The sequence below is a fragment of the Lathamus discolor genome, chromosome 4 (genome assembly GCF_037157495.1).
Source record: "Lathamus discolor isolate bLatDis1 chromosome 4, bLatDis1.hap1, whole genome shotgun sequence".
NCBI classification, from domain to species: domain Eukaryota; kingdom Metazoa; phylum Chordata; class Aves; order Psittaciformes; family Psittacidae; genus Lathamus; species Lathamus discolor.
In genome coordinates, this window is record NC_088887.1 from 3,186,991 (window position 1) to 3,206,730 (window position 19,740).

The 19,740-nt window shown below is 40.8% G+C and overlaps 1 protein-coding gene across 2 annotated transcripts in view; it reads left to right on the top strand.

The window, feature by feature from the left end:
• The first annotated feature begins 57 nt into the window (after positions 1 to 57).
• The window catches only part of ZNF654 (zinc finger protein 654), a 37,086-nt gene continuing 17,403 nt past the window's right edge, over positions 58 to 19,740 (top strand). Inside the window, exons 1-3 of one of the 2 annotated variants that reach the window (XM_065676017.1) lie at positions 58 to 232; positions 13,692 to 13,837; positions 18,383 to 18,464. In XM_065676017.1, the coding sequence (XP_065532089.1) occupies positions 101 to 232; positions 13,692 to 13,837; positions 18,383 to 18,464 (360 nt within the window). In that variant the 5' untranslated portion in view covers positions 58 to 100. Of the gene's footprint in view, positions 233 to 260; positions 407 to 13,691; positions 13,838 to 18,382; positions 18,465 to 19,740 lie in introns of those variants that run through there. The other variant, XM_065676018.1, reaches the window with a different exon arrangement.

A 19,740-nucleotide genomic window follows, 5' to 3' on the forward strand; every position in this document is an offset into this window, starting at 1 on the left:
GCGTGGCCGGAAGTGAGGCGGCAGGGAGGGGGTCGTCCCTTCCGGCGTGGCGGGGCGGGGGCAGGGGGGCGCTCGGTACGCGCAGGGCGGCCGGAGCAGCATGGCGGAAGACGAGAGCGATCAGGAGTCGGAGCGGCTCAGTGAGGAGCTGGAGGCGCTGGTGGCGCCGGGCCCCGCGGCCGGCCTGCCCGCCCTGCTCCACAGCCAGTATTACTGCCGCCGCTTCTGCCAGGTGAGCGCCGTCCCGACCCCCCGACCCCCGCGGGCGGGGGTGGGGCGCGGCGGAGCTCGGGGTCCCCCGTTCACTTCGGGGTCCCGGCAGTCAGGGAGGGGGAACACGGTGCGGGACCGGCGCTTCTGCGCCTCAGCCCTCCGCGGGGCCGGGGTCGAGCCGCTCGCTGCCTGGGTCAGTCCCTGTGTAGGGTTGAGAGGGATGCGGCCCGGCCCGGCTCCGTTTAGCCCGCTCCGCCCGGGTCTTAAGGCGGAGAGGGCAACGCAGGCGACGCCGGTTCGTCCGTGGGGCGCTGAGTGCTTGTGGTTCCTTGGAGGGTGGAGGCTGCGACGGGCGCGGAGCCGGGACTGGGAATGGGGCCGGCAGGGAGGCTGCGTGGTGGAGGGAAAGCAGGGGAGGCTCCCGGTAGGGGGGCGGGAGCGAGCGAGGAAAAGCCGGGGGCCGCCGCTGCCGGCGGGGCTCCGCCGCTGCCGGGCCCGGCGGAGAGGGACACGTGGGGTCGTGGCGGTGCCGCGGCCAAAACAATTCCGGGTGGCATTGCCTGGGCTGGGGAGTTGGGCGGGTGGCGGAGAGATGAAGGCAGGGAGGGCCTCGGCGACAGTTCCCGTGGCGGTGGCCAAGTTAGACCGGGGTATGAGTTTTGGGTTTTTCCTTTCTTAGGAATGCAGCGTCTGTTTATGCGGGGCCGGAATTACTGTGTTCTTTGCAGCCTTTTTATGCCTGCCCTGCGAAGTGGTGAAGTGACAACAGGTTGCTTTTCCTACTTGCTTTCATCAGCAGGTGTTGATGAAGCATTAGTTATGCTGGGTATATTTCAGCCATGCTACTTGCTGTTTCCTGAAACAAGGTCCGGAGGTTTCATGTATGGAATTCTTTCATTTTATCAACTTCTTGTCTGTTTAGCTCACCACTGCGGTTGTGCTTTTCTATTTAAATAAATGTGCTTCTGTAGTCTTACTTTGTTCTTCCTGTTTTAGCGTTTAATGAAACGTCTGCTGTGAACATTATTTACTGTAATGTACATTGAAAATCATCTCGGGTAGCATACTGCACAAGAAGTCTGTGGGCTGCTTTTTTATCTATCTTTTTATATTTCCTCCTGTTCATCAATTTCTCTAAACTTAGTATGTGTGAAAAGGAATTGTGAAGCCAGTAGAAGGCGAAGTGAATGTTTTTGCAAGTATGGCGTAAAGTACAATTATAAGAAATCACAACCATATTTGATTAAGTTGGCAGGTTGGAAAGACGTTTGCTTTTGCTGAACACAGAGGGTTTTATCCTAGATTCTTCTAGCTACACTTACTGTGTCTTGCATTCATTGTGTTATGGAGGAAGTGTGGGCAGGGTAGTAACTTCATATACTGATGCCAATCCCGTTTCCCAGGCAAAGTTAGGAATCAGTAGGGAACAGAAGAGGACAAGACTAGGGAAGGAATTTTCCTATAGAATAGTTGTATCATGGTTATTACTGGTTAAGTATTTAAATCATTTGACCTTGACTTCTCCTGCAGTTTCTTTTGTATAGAAAGATTGCCAAGTCCTCTCCCCTACTTTGTTTTGCTTTGAGTTTATGAACTCTCCACATGGGCAGCCAGTGCTCTGAATATATGAAAGGTTCTGTTTCTTTTCTCTTAAATATTCTTTCTAACAATGCGTAGTTTAAACAGTCCTGATGAAAGTGAGTTAGTGTATTTACACACGGTCTCCAGGGACTTTTTTTGTTGGTTTGTTTAAATTGGGCCTGTATCATCGGCTGTCATGTGCTCACTCAAAACATAATCTTCCATGTTTTGTTTAAGCTTGCTTTTTAATAATGGTTTCTTCTTCTGATTTAATCATATAAGCAGAAGATCTTAACTGGTGTAATGTATGGTATGGTAGAGCCCTTCCCAAATCTTTGTTCGCGAAACCAAGCTATCGTCAATTTGTGCTTTGACAACAAATGAAGTTGCGAATGCTCCAGAATAGCTGCCATTTACCCTCGTGAGATTGATAGTGGTGTTATTATACTGGTCTACATAATACCTGTACATACAGAAGACTCAGGCTTTCAGCCTATAAGTTTTGGAGTATATTTATATTTCTTCAGGAAAGTATCAAGAAGTTTAGGTAAGCTCTTTCTCATAACATTTGTTGTAAAAAATCTTCTCACTGTCAAATACTCTGTTGCTGTATTAGATTTAGCTGCTCCCCTCTCCCCCAGATATGTCTTTTTTTAGTGCAGTTTTTATCTTTGACTCTAGTTGTTGTCAGAACCTGTTGCTTTGTACTTTTCTCTCCAGGTCTTCTGGAGGTCATATTTGGCTGTTGTGCAGATCAAGGCTCTCCACCTCATTCTACTCCATACTGATAACACAGTTTTGCTTGTCTTAATGGTTATTTGGCACTTCTAAACATCCTAGTTTGCCTCCTGTGTTCCTGGTTTTGCATTGAAAGTTGAACAGCAGTTGTAGAAATAGTGCCTTTGTGACATGTTTGAACAACCCAAAAGAAGCATTTTTATTTTGAGAATAACAACCTGTTCAAATACATGCTTCTGTTTCAGTCATAGTGAAGAAGCTTGGTGTCAGCTGAGAAGGATATAGTTTAGACCGCTTATAGTTGTGCCACTATGTGGAGTGTGTGCACATTCACATCTCTCAGTAAGAGCTGTAGGAAAAATGAAGCAAGGTGTAAAGCCGTTTGGGTCTGTAGAGCATTTTCTGTAGGTAGAAGCAAAGATCACTTATCTTCAGGAAAGTGGCTTAGACCTTGAAATGCATTGGTGCGCACGTCCTTCATCCTTGGAATATGTTAGATAGGTAAAATATTGCTGTAAGCAGCCAGATTCCAGTATTCCAGCTGAACTTCACTTTCAGAGGGTAGATTAAATAACAGTTACAAAAGATGACTGGATTATCAGAGCATTTTCCGTAAGTATAGGTATAATCACAACCTAACGGTACAAGATAAAGTCAGAATGCGCAGCCACGTGTAGTTTGTTTTCTATTTTGTGTTGAAGGTGTACATGGTCATGCAGTCATTACAGTCTGGGTCTTCCATGGCAAAGTGGAATAAAATGTTTTCTTACATTCTTATTTGAGGGTGATGACATGGGGAAAATTAAGATCAAGATTTCTGTGGTTGGGACCGAAAAGAGGCAGTCAGAAGATAAGTGCTCAGCTTATGCATCTTACCAGCTCTTTCTGTGTTACTTTCTAAAAATTGCTGACGTGGCATTATTTCTTATTTGTAAAGTTTGCCGCGAATTGAAACTGCTTAGGTGTTGGGGGAAGCAAGTCTACCGTTCCCAGCTCTGGCAAGCAAAAGAACAGGGCGTCTATAAGTGCTTTGTAGGTTTAAAGAAATTGGAAAGGTGGTACCTAGCAGAACCCCCCTGAGTCTAAACATTTGGAAAAGCTTCACGAGTTGCTTCTAATGCTAAATGCGGAATTTTACGTTCTACGCAATTTTTCTCAGGGACCAGAGCCATTGAGATGTTCCTGTGTGAGTGAAATACAAGTGATGAAGGGCAGAGAAAGTCTCCTAGATGGTTACCATTTGATATGAGGGTGGAGGGAGTACTTTTATAATTAGAAGGATGAGTTTCCAAATTTACTTGTTTTGAAAACAGCCCTTAAGAGCGAGCTGGAAAATAGATATAGTTTACTTTCTTGCATTTGAAGTGGGTGTAGTTTTATCAACTAGCTTGAAATGGCATTTACTTGTTTCAGCATCTTTTCTCATAGTATGAAGTGCTACCAAAATATTCCAGGTTACTCACAGCATTTCTGTATTTGTCCACATGGCTGCATAACTGTACTAGATGTTATTTTGTGTTGTTTGGTACTGACTGAAATACACACCAGGTGAGTTTGACCCAGAGTGACAAGCTAATACTGAGGGGGAAACACTACTTGATCTCATCTCACTGTGGCATCAGCTTATGGCCTTCAAGTATGACCTGACTTCCTGAAGTAAGGCTTACTTTGCTTACATGAACTGGTGGTATCTTGTGTCACCACTAGAAAAATAATTCTTGGGTTTATAAACGTGAAGAAAGCCAAGAAGTAAAATTTAGTAACGTGCTAGAGAAGATAGTGTTTCCTGGATTTATTTTAGTAGACAGGCAAAAATACAGGGGTGTATGACTCAACTTCTTGTCTGTCTGTCTTTGTGGGGATGATGGCAAAAAAATGTACGTGTCTTTGAATGTTTGTTCTTCTGATTTTTGGGTTTAATACATTTTCACCTTTTTTGTTATGTGCTTAAATTGAAAGTACTTGCTTTTGACTTTGAATTTCAAGTCAATAGTCATTAAGCTGCTTAAAAAAGAACAAAACCAAACACCCCCAAACCTTTAGGTTATGCCAGACTTTTATTTTACTACATTTTGGACCTTGGGATTCATATTTGATCTCTGTACACTATTTTATTTTAAAGTTTGGCTACAAAGACCTTGCTCGCATGAGTACTAGTAGTGGAAAGTGATCTCTTCAATTTCTTTGAAGCTGATTTCTCTGAGAGGGTAGAATCTGTAATGTGTGACATTGCTAGTTGTGTGAAAGCTTGTAAAGGGAAGGGCAACCATACATTGCAGTAACTAAATTTACCTGTGTATTAAAGAATACCATGACTACTTGAAACAGTTCAGATTATTTTTAGCCTGTTACTGTGTTCTGTATTTACTTTGTCCTTTTTCTGTGCTTGGCTGGGGAAGACAAGCATATTCAAGTTGCTAGTTAGCAGTTTAGTATTGTGCTGCTTGAAAGTCAAGTGGAGTTCAGGTTTAAAAGGGAATCCTAATGAAATAGCAGTGGCGAGCACCAGGTTGTGTTTACTGCCGAGATGAATGCCCAGTGTTGCATTCAGTTCTGGTGAGGATTACCTGTCTTTGAAGATGGGTGTCCTGGCTTATGATGATGGTGGCACTTTCCCTTGACCCTTGATGAGAAACCTGATAAGCCGCTATCGTACAAGACTAGGTAGTGGTATACGCATTGCACTTGGCTGTTTTCAGTCAGCTTCTCGGGAGGTTTCACAATAATAGTTGATTTTCAACCTTTTATTTGCAGATGGATAGGCTGAAGGAGTCAGTCTTCAGTACTCTTGTCATTAACATTATAAAGTGCTTTCTCATTTGTGTATCTGCTTCTGTCTTCATAGTGGCTTCTCAGCTCGTGCGCTGGGGGTCCTTTTAGCTTTACCGTAAGAAATGATCTCCCTGTTTTAAAAGTGGGATTAAGGAGTTAGTATTTTAAAAAAAGAAACATTGCAAATATGTTCAAATACATTGTACTCTTTTCTTGATCTTTGTAATGTATTTCTCCTTCCACTTTGGAACTTTTGTGTTTTGTGTTCAAATACCTTGGTATTGCTGTTCCTCCAGTTCTCAATGCCTTGGCTCAAAGGTTAGCGTTTGTATGAAAATAAGCTTTTGAGTTTTGCTTGGAAGAATATACCAAGATTATAACTTATGAAAAAGTTGCAGGTTTTTATACCTAAAAAGAAGGATGTCCATTGAATGTTATCTATGCTTCTGCAGCATAGGCTGGCCGGTAGCCTTGCTGTGTGGGCTTTTTCAAGCTAGAAAAGGCACAGTTATTGCAGTAAGTAATGAAACAATCAAAAAGTTAAGTCTTTTGGGGTAGCAATTATGCAGATGAGGGAAAGAAGTAATTGTACTTTTTACTTGAAGTGCATCTAAAGTTGTGCTTTACTAATGTTACTGATTTGGATATACAAGTTGATGTGTGTTTTTGCAGGATTGTCAGTTCTTTCTTCAATATGCAATCTAAGTAATTCTTAAAATCAGTTGACTTTGACTCAGTGGGGGGTATAATGTGAAAAGATGTGGAGGAAAATTACTTAATTTCGATATAAATATTTATCTTTCAGTCAAAATCTCATACAGGCTCATGTACTACAGTGCTACAAGTAACCAAAACTGCTTTTCTAGGTTTAGTATAGTTTTGACTATTGTGCAAGTGATGGAGTGTAAATATGTGTGGAAACTGGCTCTTTGGGTGGCTAAATGTAGTGGGTATATGGAACCCAGTCTTAGATATTTTTGCCTCAAGCAGGCTGAAGAGATGGATGAGATTTCAGTGGTTAGGGGTGGGGGGAAGCATTTAGCTTTAAGGGTAGAGATTTGGCAGGAACTTGTCTCATAGGATGTGTCATGCTGTTACTGGGTGATGTTTTTTCTTTTGCTAGAAGTGTGATTGTATGATTATGTTTGGTTACTCCTTATGTAATGTTCACATGTGAATTGCAGTAAAGACGTTGGGTGGGTTTTTTGTTGGTGTGTTTCTCTTTTAGTTACGCCTTATAAAACCATTTTAAACTTGTATCTCTTAAGTAATACTTGAAATCTTAAGGCCTTTTCTACTCTATTTGGGTAATGGGACCCTTTTTGTAAGAGCATAGTTAGCTTGTTTAAGTTAAAAGAACAAAATGCCTGTCATCCACTAAATAGGTTAAAAAGACAGTAATCAGAGGTGTGATTATTCCTCTGAAATTTCCAGCTGGGATGAATTTAGTGTTACTGAAGTTCTCTTCTGGAACTTAACTTTGGTATTCAAGCTGCTCTGCTACATCAGCTGAACAGGCAACCATGGTAGGTGTTGCTTTTAATGATGGCTTTTAATTTTCAGGAAACTCTTTCAAGCATGCACTTTTTTTGCTTGGCATTTTAAATCCTTTTTTGGTTCATTCTATTTGATTCCTCAGTATTTGCTTATTATAACAAATTACAACCGCTGTATTTGCCAACTGGTTTTCTTTTTCTGAAAGCTGTAAACAAAGTAGTCGCAGAACTGTTGTGACTTCTTTGTGACTCCTGTGGTGACTTCTTTTGCTGCTAAATCCCAAAAAGTTATGGGAGTAACTTCATTTAAAAGCCTGCTCCTGCAAAAGTTGAAAGTTGCTGGAATTTGTTTCTTTTTGTTGTGGAAAGGAATAGAAAAAGCTGTAGCAACTTCAGGCCTAGTACTGAGTAAAACGTTGGTTTCTTATGTCTTGCGTCTTTTCTAATCTAGCTATTAGCAATGCCATTTCTTGTAAGCTTTTGTGCTATAGTCAAATGACTTTATATGTGTATATTTAATCAGTCAAAATATAATATTAAAGGATTATTTATTTATTTTTATATTAGTTCAGGTCTTTAATCACTACCTTGTTATTTTCAGGGTGTGATGCTTTAGCTGTGTTCTTAGAAACATCACATAGGAGACTGATAAGTCAGGTCTTGATTTTTAACAGGCTACTAATAGGATGTATCTGAATCACAGATTTTCCTATGGGTTACTCCAGCGTGTTAAAGAAGGGGATGTAGTATACTGATATGGGATAATGATGGAGTTGAATTGCAGGCAGAGGGCTCAGAAAGATGCTTCAGACTCCCTTGCAGTACCTGTACTAAATGAGAAAGAGAAGACAAACAGCCCCAAAGTCTCTTCATGGATGGTAGTAATTTAAAAAGTAAAGACAGATGTGGGGATGATGCATGGGGAAACTTAAAGTATATAAAAAGTTGCATCCTAATGGAATTCTCAAAGGGAATTGTTGCAAAATATCCCAAAACAATGTCACCTCTCTTATGGTTTTGTGCCCTGTGTATTGGACAAGGAACAAGCCACTTTATTTTGACAGTGTGCATCTTGTTTGGCTGACTTCATTAGACTGAAATTAGTGTGCTTGTTAAAAACTGTGCTGATAAATATAATGTTTAAATAAAGCACTAAGGACTCGAGCAGCATTATCTATTTCATTTTGTGAAATACTCTGATAATACTTGACAACTTGAGGGTGAATATAGACATGTCCCTTCAACTTTTGCTTTCCTTCAAAAATGTCAGAAGTGGTAAAGGGATTTCGGGTTTGTTTGTTTTGGGGGTTCTTTTTGGTATGAGCCTTTACCTGTGTTCTGTTTTACAGCTGTGTTTCAAAGCATGGCATGTTGGGTATAAAAAGAAAAAGGTTTTTGTTTCTATTACAGAAAACGCTATTCTGTAAGATCACTTAAAAAAAGATACTGAAATATACGTCAAATTGTAAAACAAAGATACATTATTTCCCAAACCTCCCCCTTTCTGGTTTGGAATTTTTCATAGTTAGTTTAGCTTTTTCTCAGCCCCCAATCTTTTACCAGTGGTTGTTGCAAATCTGCTGAGAACTGACTGACTTTTAGACTTCTGGTTTGGGGTTTTTTGGTGTCTTTTTGTTTTCTCCCTGGGACTGACGAATACATGGTATTGATATTCTTCCTGACCACTTGGAGGTGTGGGGGGCTGTTGCAGCGAACCTTTTGTGAATGCATTTGAATTGCAGATTAACTGCCTAACTAAGGCAGTGGTGTTGTTGGGGTGCCTTTATTTCTGTGCTGCCTCTGGGACATCTGTGATTGGCCAAATCAGAGAGCTGATGCAGGCAGTGACTGATGGGTTTTTCTCTGGGAGAGGAGGCTGTCCTGTGCCAGTTAGTTTGTGACCTAGCTTGCTTGGGCTTCAGTGAAGCACTGCAGGGGCACCGAGGCCACTAGTAGGACCGTAATGTTCTTTATAACTTGTGTGCAGTAGGACTGCACCTTTCAGAGGCTACACTAATCATTAGCATGAGCCTTGGTTATGTTGCTTTTGAATGGTGATTATTTGCATTCAATATTTGGGGATTATTAGGACCAGAATCTTACCAGAAGTTTATATAAGCCTAACCAAAGAGTGAGACAAGCAAATACAGTAACTTTCCCCTGTCTAACTGTTTACAGTTCAGGTATTTGTTGTAGTTAGTAGCTTCTGGTGGATATCTTTTTGTCTTGTGTAGCCATGCAACAGCCACAGCATCCCTTTAGTAAGAAGCTCCACAGCTTAACTGTGCAGTGTGAAGAACTACCTCCCGTCACTTACTTTGATCCTGATTGCCAGCCTTGTTTGGTGCTTCCCCCTGCGCTTGTCATTTCTTTACAATCTAAAGTGTTTTAGATTGATCCTTATGTGAAATTTATTTCACTAAGCATTTCTTGCCTTTCTTCAAAGCTTTTTTTAGGCCTTCTCCATTCTCTTTTGCGATCGAAACCGGTGGGTAGCAAACCAGCATGCGATTTTATATGTGTAGTGATGTGCTATGTTTTTGAGCTGTTAACACTCTGCTTTATCTTATTACTCTCCTTAGAGTTAATGCTTGCTTGGCTATTGGAATGAGCATCAGGGTGATTTTTCATTAAAACATCTTCCATAATAACAGTCTTACTCTTGGGTAGTAATTGTCACTTAGAAGGCCATTATATTACATGTTTGGTTTGTTTTGTTCCCAAAGTACCACTGCACACTTGTCTAAGCTGAGTTTCAGTGCCTACTCCCATAAATCCTCTCTACAGTTCTTTACAGTGAGTACTTTATGCTACCATCATGACAAAATATTGTCTCACTGCTTGAAATCTCTTACGAGCATATCTACACTGTGCCTCTCAGGTGAAAGTGCTGTGAAACAGCATGGTGAAAACTGATGTTTTATTCGTACCTTTGTTTGACTACTTAGAGGCTAAAACCACTAAAGTATGTTCGTTCTGTCTACTTTGTTTCTCTGATGTCTTCTGTGTTTCCTTACACAAGGGACCTTGCTGAGAGTGTTTCGGAGAACGTGGAACTGATGAGCGAGGGAAGAGTATCTGCAGTTCTTGCAGTTTTCCTCCAGTTCATCTGGATATTTGGTGTATTAACAGACTTTCAAACAGGGATTATTAAAATTTGGTGGAAAATCAGGATCTACTTATAAATCAGTCTCAGCTGTTACTGGTGAGGAGACAAAGCTCCTGGTCCTGTTATCAGTAGCTGCTTTGCTCTGGAGTGGCTGTAGCCAAACTGTCAGAAATGGGACACTGGCCTGTTCCTGTTGCAGAGCCAAAAACAGAATCACAGAATCCCACAGAATCACAGAATCCCAAGGGTTGGAAGGGACCTAAAAAGATCATCTAGTCCAACCCCCCTGCAAGAGCAGGGTAACCTACAGTACATCACACAGGAACTTGTCCAGGCGGGCCTTGAATATCTCCAGTGTAGGAGACTCCACAACCCCCCTGGGCAACCTGTTCCAGTGCTCTGTCACTCTTACAGTAAAGAAGTTCTTCCTGATGTTAACGTGGAACTTCCTATGCTCCAGTTTACACCCATTGCCCCTTGTCCTATCACTGGATATCACTGAAAAAAGCCTAGCTCCATCATCCTGACACCTACCCTTTACATATTTGTAAACATTGATGAGGTCACCCCTCAGTCTCCTCTTCTCCAAGCTAAAGAGACCCAGCTCCCTCAGCCTCTCCTCATAAGGGAGATGTTCCACTCCCTTAATCATCTTTGTGGCTCTGCGCTGGACTCCTTCAAGCAATTCCCTGTCCTTCTTGAATTGAGGGGCCCAGAACTGGACACAATATTCCAGATGCGGCCTCACCAAGGCTGAGTAGAGGGGGAGGAGAACCTCTCTTGACCTACTAACCACTCCCTTTCTAATGCACCCTAAGATGCCATTTGCCTTCTTGGCCACAAGAGCACATTGCTGGCTCATGGTCATCCTCCTATCCACCAGGACCCCCAGGTCCCTTTCCCCTTCACTACTTTCCAGCAGGTCAACCCCCAACCTGTACTGGTACATGGGGTTGTTCTTCCCCAGATGCAAGACTCTACACTTGCCCTTGTTAAATTTCATCAAGTTTCTCCCCGCCCAACTCTCCAGCCTGTCCAGGTCTCGCTGAATGGCAGCACAGTCCTCTGGTGTGTCAGCCACTCCTCCCAGTTTTGTGTCATCAGCAAACTTGCTGAGGGTGCACTCAGTTCCCTCATCCAGGTCATTGATGAAAATATTAAACAGCACCGGTCCCAGCACCGACCCCTGAGGAACTCCACTAGTCACAGACCTCCAGCTAGATTCTGCGCCATTGACCACAACTCTCTGCCTTCTTCCTTTCAACCAGTTCTCGATCCACCTCACTACTTGATCGTCAAGCCCACACTTCCTTAGCTTATCTATGAGGATGCTGTGGGAGACAGTATCAAATGCCTTACTGAAATCAAGAAAAACTACATCTACCGCTCTACCATCATCCCTCCACCTAGTCACTTCCTCATAGAAGGCTATAAGGTTGGTCATACATGACTTCCCCCTCATAAAACCATGTTGGCTGTTCTTAATGACCCCCTCATCCTTGATATGCCTAGTGATGGAGTCAAGAATAAGTTGTTCCATCACCTTTCCAGGGATGGAGGTAAGGCTGACCGGTCTATAATTACCCGGGTCCTCCTTCTTGCCCTTCTTATAGACTGGTGTGACCTTTGCCATCCGCCAATCCTCAGGCACCTCGCCCGTTTCCCACGACTTACCAAAGATGATGGAAAGTGGCCTAGCAATGACCTCCGCCAGCTCCCTCAGCACCCGTGGGTGCATTCCATCCGGACCCATCGATTTACAGATGTCCAGATTGCATAGCTGATCCCTAACCCAATCCTCATCTACCAAAGCAAACTCCTCCTTTGTCCTGACTCCTTCTGCGGCTATAGAAATCCGGGGCCCTCGGGGAGAGTCTGCAGGAGTAAAGACAGAGGCAAAGAAGGCATTCAGCACCTCTGCCTTCTTTTAGGCATGCAGAATTAAAAATGTAGGCCACTTAACCTGACTTAACAAGCTCTTCATTTGCTTCCTGGAAAATGAGACAAGTGGGATTCACAGACTTGAGTCAAAAAGAAATCCTGAAGAGGGGTAGATCTGATGTTTGATTTAGTCCATGCTTTGCTGGACTAAATCTCATAAGAGATTTCAAGCAGTGAGGCAATATTTTGTGATGATGGTAGCATAAAGTACTCACTGTAAAGAATTGTAGAAAGGATTTATGGGAATGGGCACTGAAACTCAGCTTAGACAAGTGTGCAGTGGTACTTTGGGAACAAAACAAGCAAAACATGTAATATGATGGCCTTCAAAGTGACAATTACTACCCAAGAGTAAGACTGTTATTATGGAAGATGTTTTAATGAAAAATCACCTTGATGCTCATCCCAATAGCCAAGCAAGCAGGCTAACTCTAAGGAGAGCAATAAGATAAAGCAGAGTGTTAACAGCTCAGAACAGCCCTTGAGATAAGTGGCCAGGATTGGCACTTAATAGCTTTCTTGAAGCCAGTTATTTGCCTCTTCCATATGCTATGGAGTGCTTTACCTTTCTCTTTATACACAGCTGTTGGCACTGTTTCCTCATCTGCTTTGTACTTTCTTGGGATGTAAAAGATCTAGGTTAGGCTTCCTCAGGTGGAGAGCAGTGCCTTACACCCTGAAGTGCAGCTAGTCCACTCTTCTGCTTATATTGAAGCTGTGCCGTTATGATGAAAGAATAAGGCAAGAGTGAGTGAGCAAAAGGGGCCTGACAGTAGTGCAGTTGGATAAGCTGTGTACCAAGAGTGAGTGTGGAAGAAATAAAGTTTTCAGTCTCTGCTTAGAGTGCTGCATGAGTTACGTCTTAGCTGGTGATTAAAGGAGATTACCCAAAGGCATTATACTTGCAGGAGGACTGGTATGTAATGAGTGGTCTGTCACAGAATTGGTGGGTGCCTTTGCAGGCATCTGTTTTATTGCTGTGCTTTGTGCTGAACTCTGTGCTGCATGTTTTATGTATGGAGAGCTTTAAATAGACTGGGCCTTTCAGAGGATTTTGGTGTAGGGATACACATGTAGAAATGCCAGGTGGAGCTGGGGTACTGAGCATCCCAGTGTGGGCATAGGCAGTGCCAGGAATTTGTGTTTATTAATACAAAAAAAAAATGGACTAGATAACTGGGCAAGGATTTTTCTCCATTTTCTCCATTAAAACACCTATGTTTCACCTTTATGTTTCCCTGTAAACAGTGATGCAGTTTTGTTAACTGTAGATCAGGACATGACTATCCTTACTTCCATTGTATGGATGAAAAAGACCGAACTGACTTACTTGAACAGATAGAGGGTGACTGGTATGTTTGTGCCTTTCTCTGCTGACGTCTAGGCCAGAAGAGCACAGGCTAGTTTTTCCCCTCTTGGAAGGTTTTAGAATGGAATGTCTGGATATTGTTACAGACTCTCTAATTTGTAACTTCTTGGAAAATAAAACCTTGTGTTTAAATGCAGAGTGTCCCATCTACTGTGTTTAAATGCACAGTATGCTATCCACTGTGTTTAAATGAAGAGTGTACTATCTACTGTGTAAGAAGAAAGTATTTCATGCCTTACCCTCTGAAAAGAATAATTGTAGGTCCTTTATGCTATGTCTTTTATAATGTAGGTCATAAAGTTTCTATTTATTTTTTCAGTTTGGTAACACAAGATGGTCAGGGTTTTTGGTTACAAACCCTGCTTCTGAGGGGGAAGGAGGGGAGATAAAGCAGGTACAGTATTAATTACTTATTTCTGACTAAAGGCAATGTTTTACATCGTGATATATATTTCAGTGTTTTTGTCATTAGGTTGTTGAAGACTATGCTGGAAGATGGCAGGTTCCTTTGCCTCAGCTTCAGGTGCTTCAGACGGCGCTCTGTTGTTTCACATCTGCCTGTGTATCATTCCCAGCTGAATGTGAGCACGTACAATACGTATTGAGTAGCCTAGCTTTGTAAGTATATGATTTTTTTCAATTAGTATTATTTCATTTACAATATAGATTGCATTACTTTTATAATAGCAATAGAGTCTCAGAGAACCTCAGAGTTCAAAAGCAGTTTTGCAGGTGATGTAGCTACACGGAACCCAGAATTGCTAACTGAAGATACAAACACTAAAATATAGTCTTTTTGGTGTCCTTGTTAAATATTCATGTTAGGCATTACAGTGTTGTGTTATAAGGGTTTTCTGACAAAATGAATAATGTAAAGGAATAAGTGATCACAATACAGACTTCTCTTGGGGAGAATCTTAGTTTGGCGTATTTGAAGGCCAGTCTTTTTGACAGTACGTAACTGTAAATTTATCGGAAGGTTTTACTGTTCTACCTCTAGTGATTTAATAAGCTAAGTACTTGTTAAAGTAAATTTCTTGTAGTGTTTAAGAAATGAATCCATTTTAAAATGGATGTTTATATCTGAGTCATCAAAATGCCTGTGGGAATGACTTGTTATGCAGTTCACTGACCAAAAGTCATATTCAGCTTGAAAAACTGCAGAATATTAGGTCATAAATCTTGCTATAATCTCAGTTTTCTTAATGCATTGGTGGTTTTCCCACATGAAGGCTGAAAGCGTCAGGGTAATGATGATTGCATCAGTTAACGCCCCATTTTTTCCTTGCTCTAAAAACCCACTTTTCAGGTTTCAAAACCTCACCGTTGAATGGAAGCAAAAGAAATCTTTAGGCAAGTTAGATATACTTAGCAGAGATGCGTCTTCTCTCAGCAGATGGGGACAAAAGCCTGAAAGCTAGCTGTGTATTTTGAGTTTGGTTTGAGCAAATCAGATGTATTTGTCCAGCTGGTTAAATTGCTTTCTTGTTGAGCGGTGGTTTCAAATACAGCTCTGTATCTCAGTTCAGCCTTTTGTGTGGGAATGTCTTGCTGTCATCTCATAGAGTCATCAGAAGTGAATGGTCTCCTAGTCTTACTCTCTTACTTTACTTGGTCAAGAGGAGTGCATTGCTTATTCTTTCCACTGTTCTTGAGATATTACTACTGATTATGTAGGAGTAAAGGCTTTATTCTGTTCACTTACAGTGTATATGTTGTCTTTAAGTGTTGGTGAAACTTCACTGAAGAGATTTACTGGTTGTTTATGTGTGTGAAACTATTTGATGTGGGACTATTTATGGATTCATAGACCACAATTATAAAACCAGCTCAGATGTCAGAGAATGACTAGCAGTTGGATCAAAACATGGTGACCTCTCTTTTTTCTTCACTGCTATTTTTTTGAAGGAAATCCTATGAAGTTCAAGCTATGCTTTTATATACTTATAAATAGCAATGGTTGGAAGGGAAAAATAGTAGAAATTCAAGCATTTGTTGCATATGGGGTGGTTACTTCCTGATAATCTACAAGTGAATTGGTGACTGAATTCCTGTCACCCTTTCCTGTCTTGGTTTGTAGAGCTGGGTTTACTCACTAAGATTTTCTTCCATTCTGGAATGCCAGCTTATTTTGTCTTCTGACTTTGGTTGACTGGCATAGTTTTGCATGGGATACCATGAAAGAATCCTGGGGCTTAGTAGTTGCAGTTGCCTGGGAATCCTTAACTCAAATGACTTCTGAAAATTTGATGTATATTAAGCCTTAGTTCTTGGACAGCAGAAATCTGCCTGTCTGCTTTGTCATACTTGAGTAAAATTTCCTTGGTAACCAGACAATAAGCTATTAGCAGCAGTGACTGTTGCACTTCCAGTACTCAGTAGCCTTGCTTCACCTCAAATGAGGCAGCATGTTGGTTCAGAACAATTAATGTCAGGGGTTTTCATAATTGTGCCAACATGCACAATTCTTGGGCAATCTTCTGATGCCCATAATATCAAAATAGCAATGTGATAACTCTATAAGCACCATCATTATGAATGGATGGATGCAAATATGAATGTGCAGTGCTGCAGACTATTTTAAGATAGCTGGGCCGAGCTGCAATTGGCTGTAGTAATTTTAACTTGGAGACTGGTCATAAGGAAATGGAAATATTTTGATAGCTTCCTTTATTAGGCTGATAAAAGTGTGGAACAGGTACATTGACAGGGAAGAAGACTGTAGTTTACACTTGTTCACTATTAATTCCCAGATCATTTGTCTTTTGCAAGGTTCTATTCTCTTTAATCAGTCAAAGCAAATAAAAAAGGATACATGCATCACTTGCTATAACTAGTTTTGTCTTAAGTTCCAGTCTGGCTGCTTTCCAGATCATGACATAACTCATGTGTGACCTTTCCTGAGAGTCAAGTGTGCTACAAAACTTTGTTTATCAACATGAAATGAGATAATGTTTTTCAGAACCAAGTGCGTATTTGGATACTTGCTGTTTTTTCAGTCCATATTTGAGTTGAGAGTCAAGGACCTAATCTGGAGAAAAATCCCATCATTGAGCATAGTGGATTTGTATCTTTAATTTTCTAGGTCTGTTTTAGGCAGTTTATCACGGGTTAGGAAAAAAATTACTGCAGCATTATCTAAAGGAAACCTAATTTCATTATACATTTGCATTATTCCCATACAAAACCTCCTTTTGTTCATGTGGATGTTAAGATTGTTTAATGCACAGTATTTCTGAGAATGTTGTTGAGAGGAAAAATTGCCTTCAGTCTGCTCTTTAACTTCTTCTGAATTAGCTTTATTAAAAATGAAACATTTTGTTCTTTAGGAATGCTCTGGGTGTTATCTTCAAATATATTTAGATTTTACTTATTCACGGCTAACTGCAGTGAATTCAATTGTTTTGTAAGAATTCCTTGTCCAGCTGTTCATGAAAATCTGCCTTTTGTTTTAAAAGCTTTTGGAATAGAAGATTAAATGCTTTAGTCAGTAAAGAAATAGCCGTCAGCAGGATCTTGACTCAAAAACTTGAGGTTGGAAGAGTGCTGGAATCTCTTTCAGGAGTCATCTTTCACCTTCTCCCCCTCTGCTCATAATTCTCCCTCTTCATTTGGGAAAAAAATGTCTAGAGGAATCTTAAAGAAAATTATGCCTGTTTTCTGTTCTGAGACCAAAGCCTTTGCTGTTCAGTCCTGTTTCTATAATGCCCTAGATGCGCAGTATTTCTTTTGGCATTCTTTCAGTACTACCTTTCCCTCTGAGGGTTGCTTAGTTATTGCCTGCTGCTCATGACTTTCACAACCAGCAATTGCAGATTTAGTGCAGCACTTGATTGTTACCATTTCCCAATAAAAGTTAAATTTCTTAGAATCACAATAGGTGCACTGGAGCCATCTGCAGATCCATGAGATCCAACTATCTAGTTTTTGACTGAATTGACTGAGTTGTAAGTATTACCTGGAAGTATGTTTCGCAAGTGAAGATCTAAATTGTTTTGAGCTTTGGAAAACTGTTTTTTACCAACCAGCCTCTCTGATTCTGCCATCAGGATTGTTTGTGTCAGTCACTTTATTAAAAGTAATACCTAAATTAAGTACCTAGATACATATTTTAAGAAGCTCAAACATTAAGGCCACAGGTCGGTTTGCATCTAGGCTGCTGTTGAAAGGATCAGTCCTGCCTTCTGCTTGATCTGCTACTAGTTTTGAGGCAACACTTGGGAATTCATGTTGCTGCACATAGACCTTACTTGCTTAAGAACTTGGTGGTGGTAACACTGAAGATTTATCAGTTCATTCGAATGCCATACAGAAGATGGATGATGAACGTAGTTCGATTTGCTTATTGCAACAAAAGCTCTCTCTTTGAAAGTCATCTTCAAAAGCTGCTTTTGGAAATATGAAATTAATGGCAAAAAGCTTTTATTTGGAAATATTAAATAAAGAGCACCTTTAAACCTGCATCTTCACAGAGAGACTTCAGTGGGCATTTTGTCAAGACAGGCTGAAATGGAATAGCATGTGTTAGTGGAAAGTGCTTATCGCAATTGAAAATATGAATTCTTGGGAATCAGCATTCACATGAAGTTACTATTCCTGGAATGTAACTCCATATTAACTATGGCCTGTAGACATTCTACAGTAGTCCTCTTTCTTTCTTTCTCAAAATTGCTGCATATGTGACAACTGCTTGGGCTTTTCAGGAGCGTTCACTTTTGGAATGGTGAATGGGGAGCAGCAGTATGGAGCACATAAGAGCTCTTGAGGGAGAAGATCAGGCAGGTACCATAAGTCTAAATGTCCTGAATTTATGAACAAGGTGTGGCAGAAGGGGTTTTAAGCTGTGCTTAAATATAAACTGTTGTATTGTATTTGCAACTTGATGCCTGATGGACAATGCATTTGAGGTGTGTGGGGGGAAGTCTCAACTGCCAAAATCCAGCACAAAATATCAGACCAACATAAAGTTCTTGAAATATGAGTTGATTTAGAGAGTGTGGGCATTAGCCAAGTGTTTTAGAGTGACTCTGGCATGGTCACAGGTCTAGAACTTATTCAAGTCCTAATTTTGGTTTTAGTGCTGTGAAAAGTAATAGACTTACAGTAGTTTCATTTTTCGAATGATCATTTTTAGTCTGACTTGTCACTACTTCTGTTTTTTAGGAGTTTTTTTGAATTGCTGCTGTTCTTTGGAAAGGATGAGTTCTATGAAGATCCTTTGAAAGATATTTTAGGTTCAATCCAGGTAATGTTGCCTATTTTCATGTAAACCTTTAATATTGTTTTATGCATGTAAAGATAGCTTTTGTGGATATATAACCTGGAGGAAACATGCCATTATGGTGAAGGAAGGTAGCTGGTTTCCTTTCATTCGTACCCCTCCGAAAAAGAGGGAAGGGTATTTGAAGGGAAAGCCATTTATTCTTATATTTATTGTCAGTATTGCTGCTTGAATCTATTTGGACAAAGTAAAATGTACTTCTCTTTGTAATAACATTCTTGTTTAAGACAGATTTTGGGTGTTTCCCATCCAAAAGAGGGAATCTTTGCTTGTTTATGCTCATTACAGCTTAATGCAATCCAGTGTGCACACCAGTTAGTGACATGAAACTTCAAGTTTCCCTTTGTGGTTTTAAACAGTTAAATTTAATGAATTCTTCAGGTCAGCATAAACTTGCATTGTTTGAAACTGCTTTTCTCTTGGCTGGACTGGGACAATGTTTTTTATGGCTATATAAACTACGTAAGGTAAATGAGCCTGGATTTAAAGAATTGCACTTTTTTTGCCAGATAAATTGTTTGAGAACGTTTTCTTTTACCTGAACCGATTCTGAGAGTTCAGTTCCCTGCATGGGAACGCAAACACTTTGTGCCACTGTGAGAGGAAGTTTTGTTGTAGGGAAAGAAAAGATGAACAACAGGATTCTTCCATTTGTTTATACTGATCATGGAACTGCGGTTTAAGAAATAGCTATCCCTTTGTTATTTTTATGTTGGTACCTGTTTGTTAACCGCTGCTACAAATTAATGTGCCAGCACTACTTACCTTAATTATCAAACCAGGAGCCATTGTATGCTGGATTAGAAGTGGTGGAAGAATGGGGTCAAGGAATTGGCTTAGCAGCCTCAGGAATGAGTAGGGTCTCTTGCGTAAGAGTAATGGGACATTTTGGCAGGGCTACAATAAGCACTTACTTCTCAAAAACTTTCTCATGAACGAGAGAGACATAAGCCAAAAGGGTGATGTGTAACTCTTTCTCCTCTGTGCTTTTGTCTTACAAGTCTCAATTGCCTTGACTCTTCAGCAGTGAATGTATTAAAATAGATGTTTACACAGTTTTCTGTATAAGAATTTCTGAATCAGTTGCGTAATCAAACCAATTCAGTTACTTACCCATTCCTTACCTTCAAACCTACTCACCTGAATACAAAAAGATAAACTGGGCTGAAGCTAAAAGAATTTATGTAAAAAAGCCTGTGTGAAGTTCATTGTATGGGCATAGAAGCCATTCTTCAGCTGC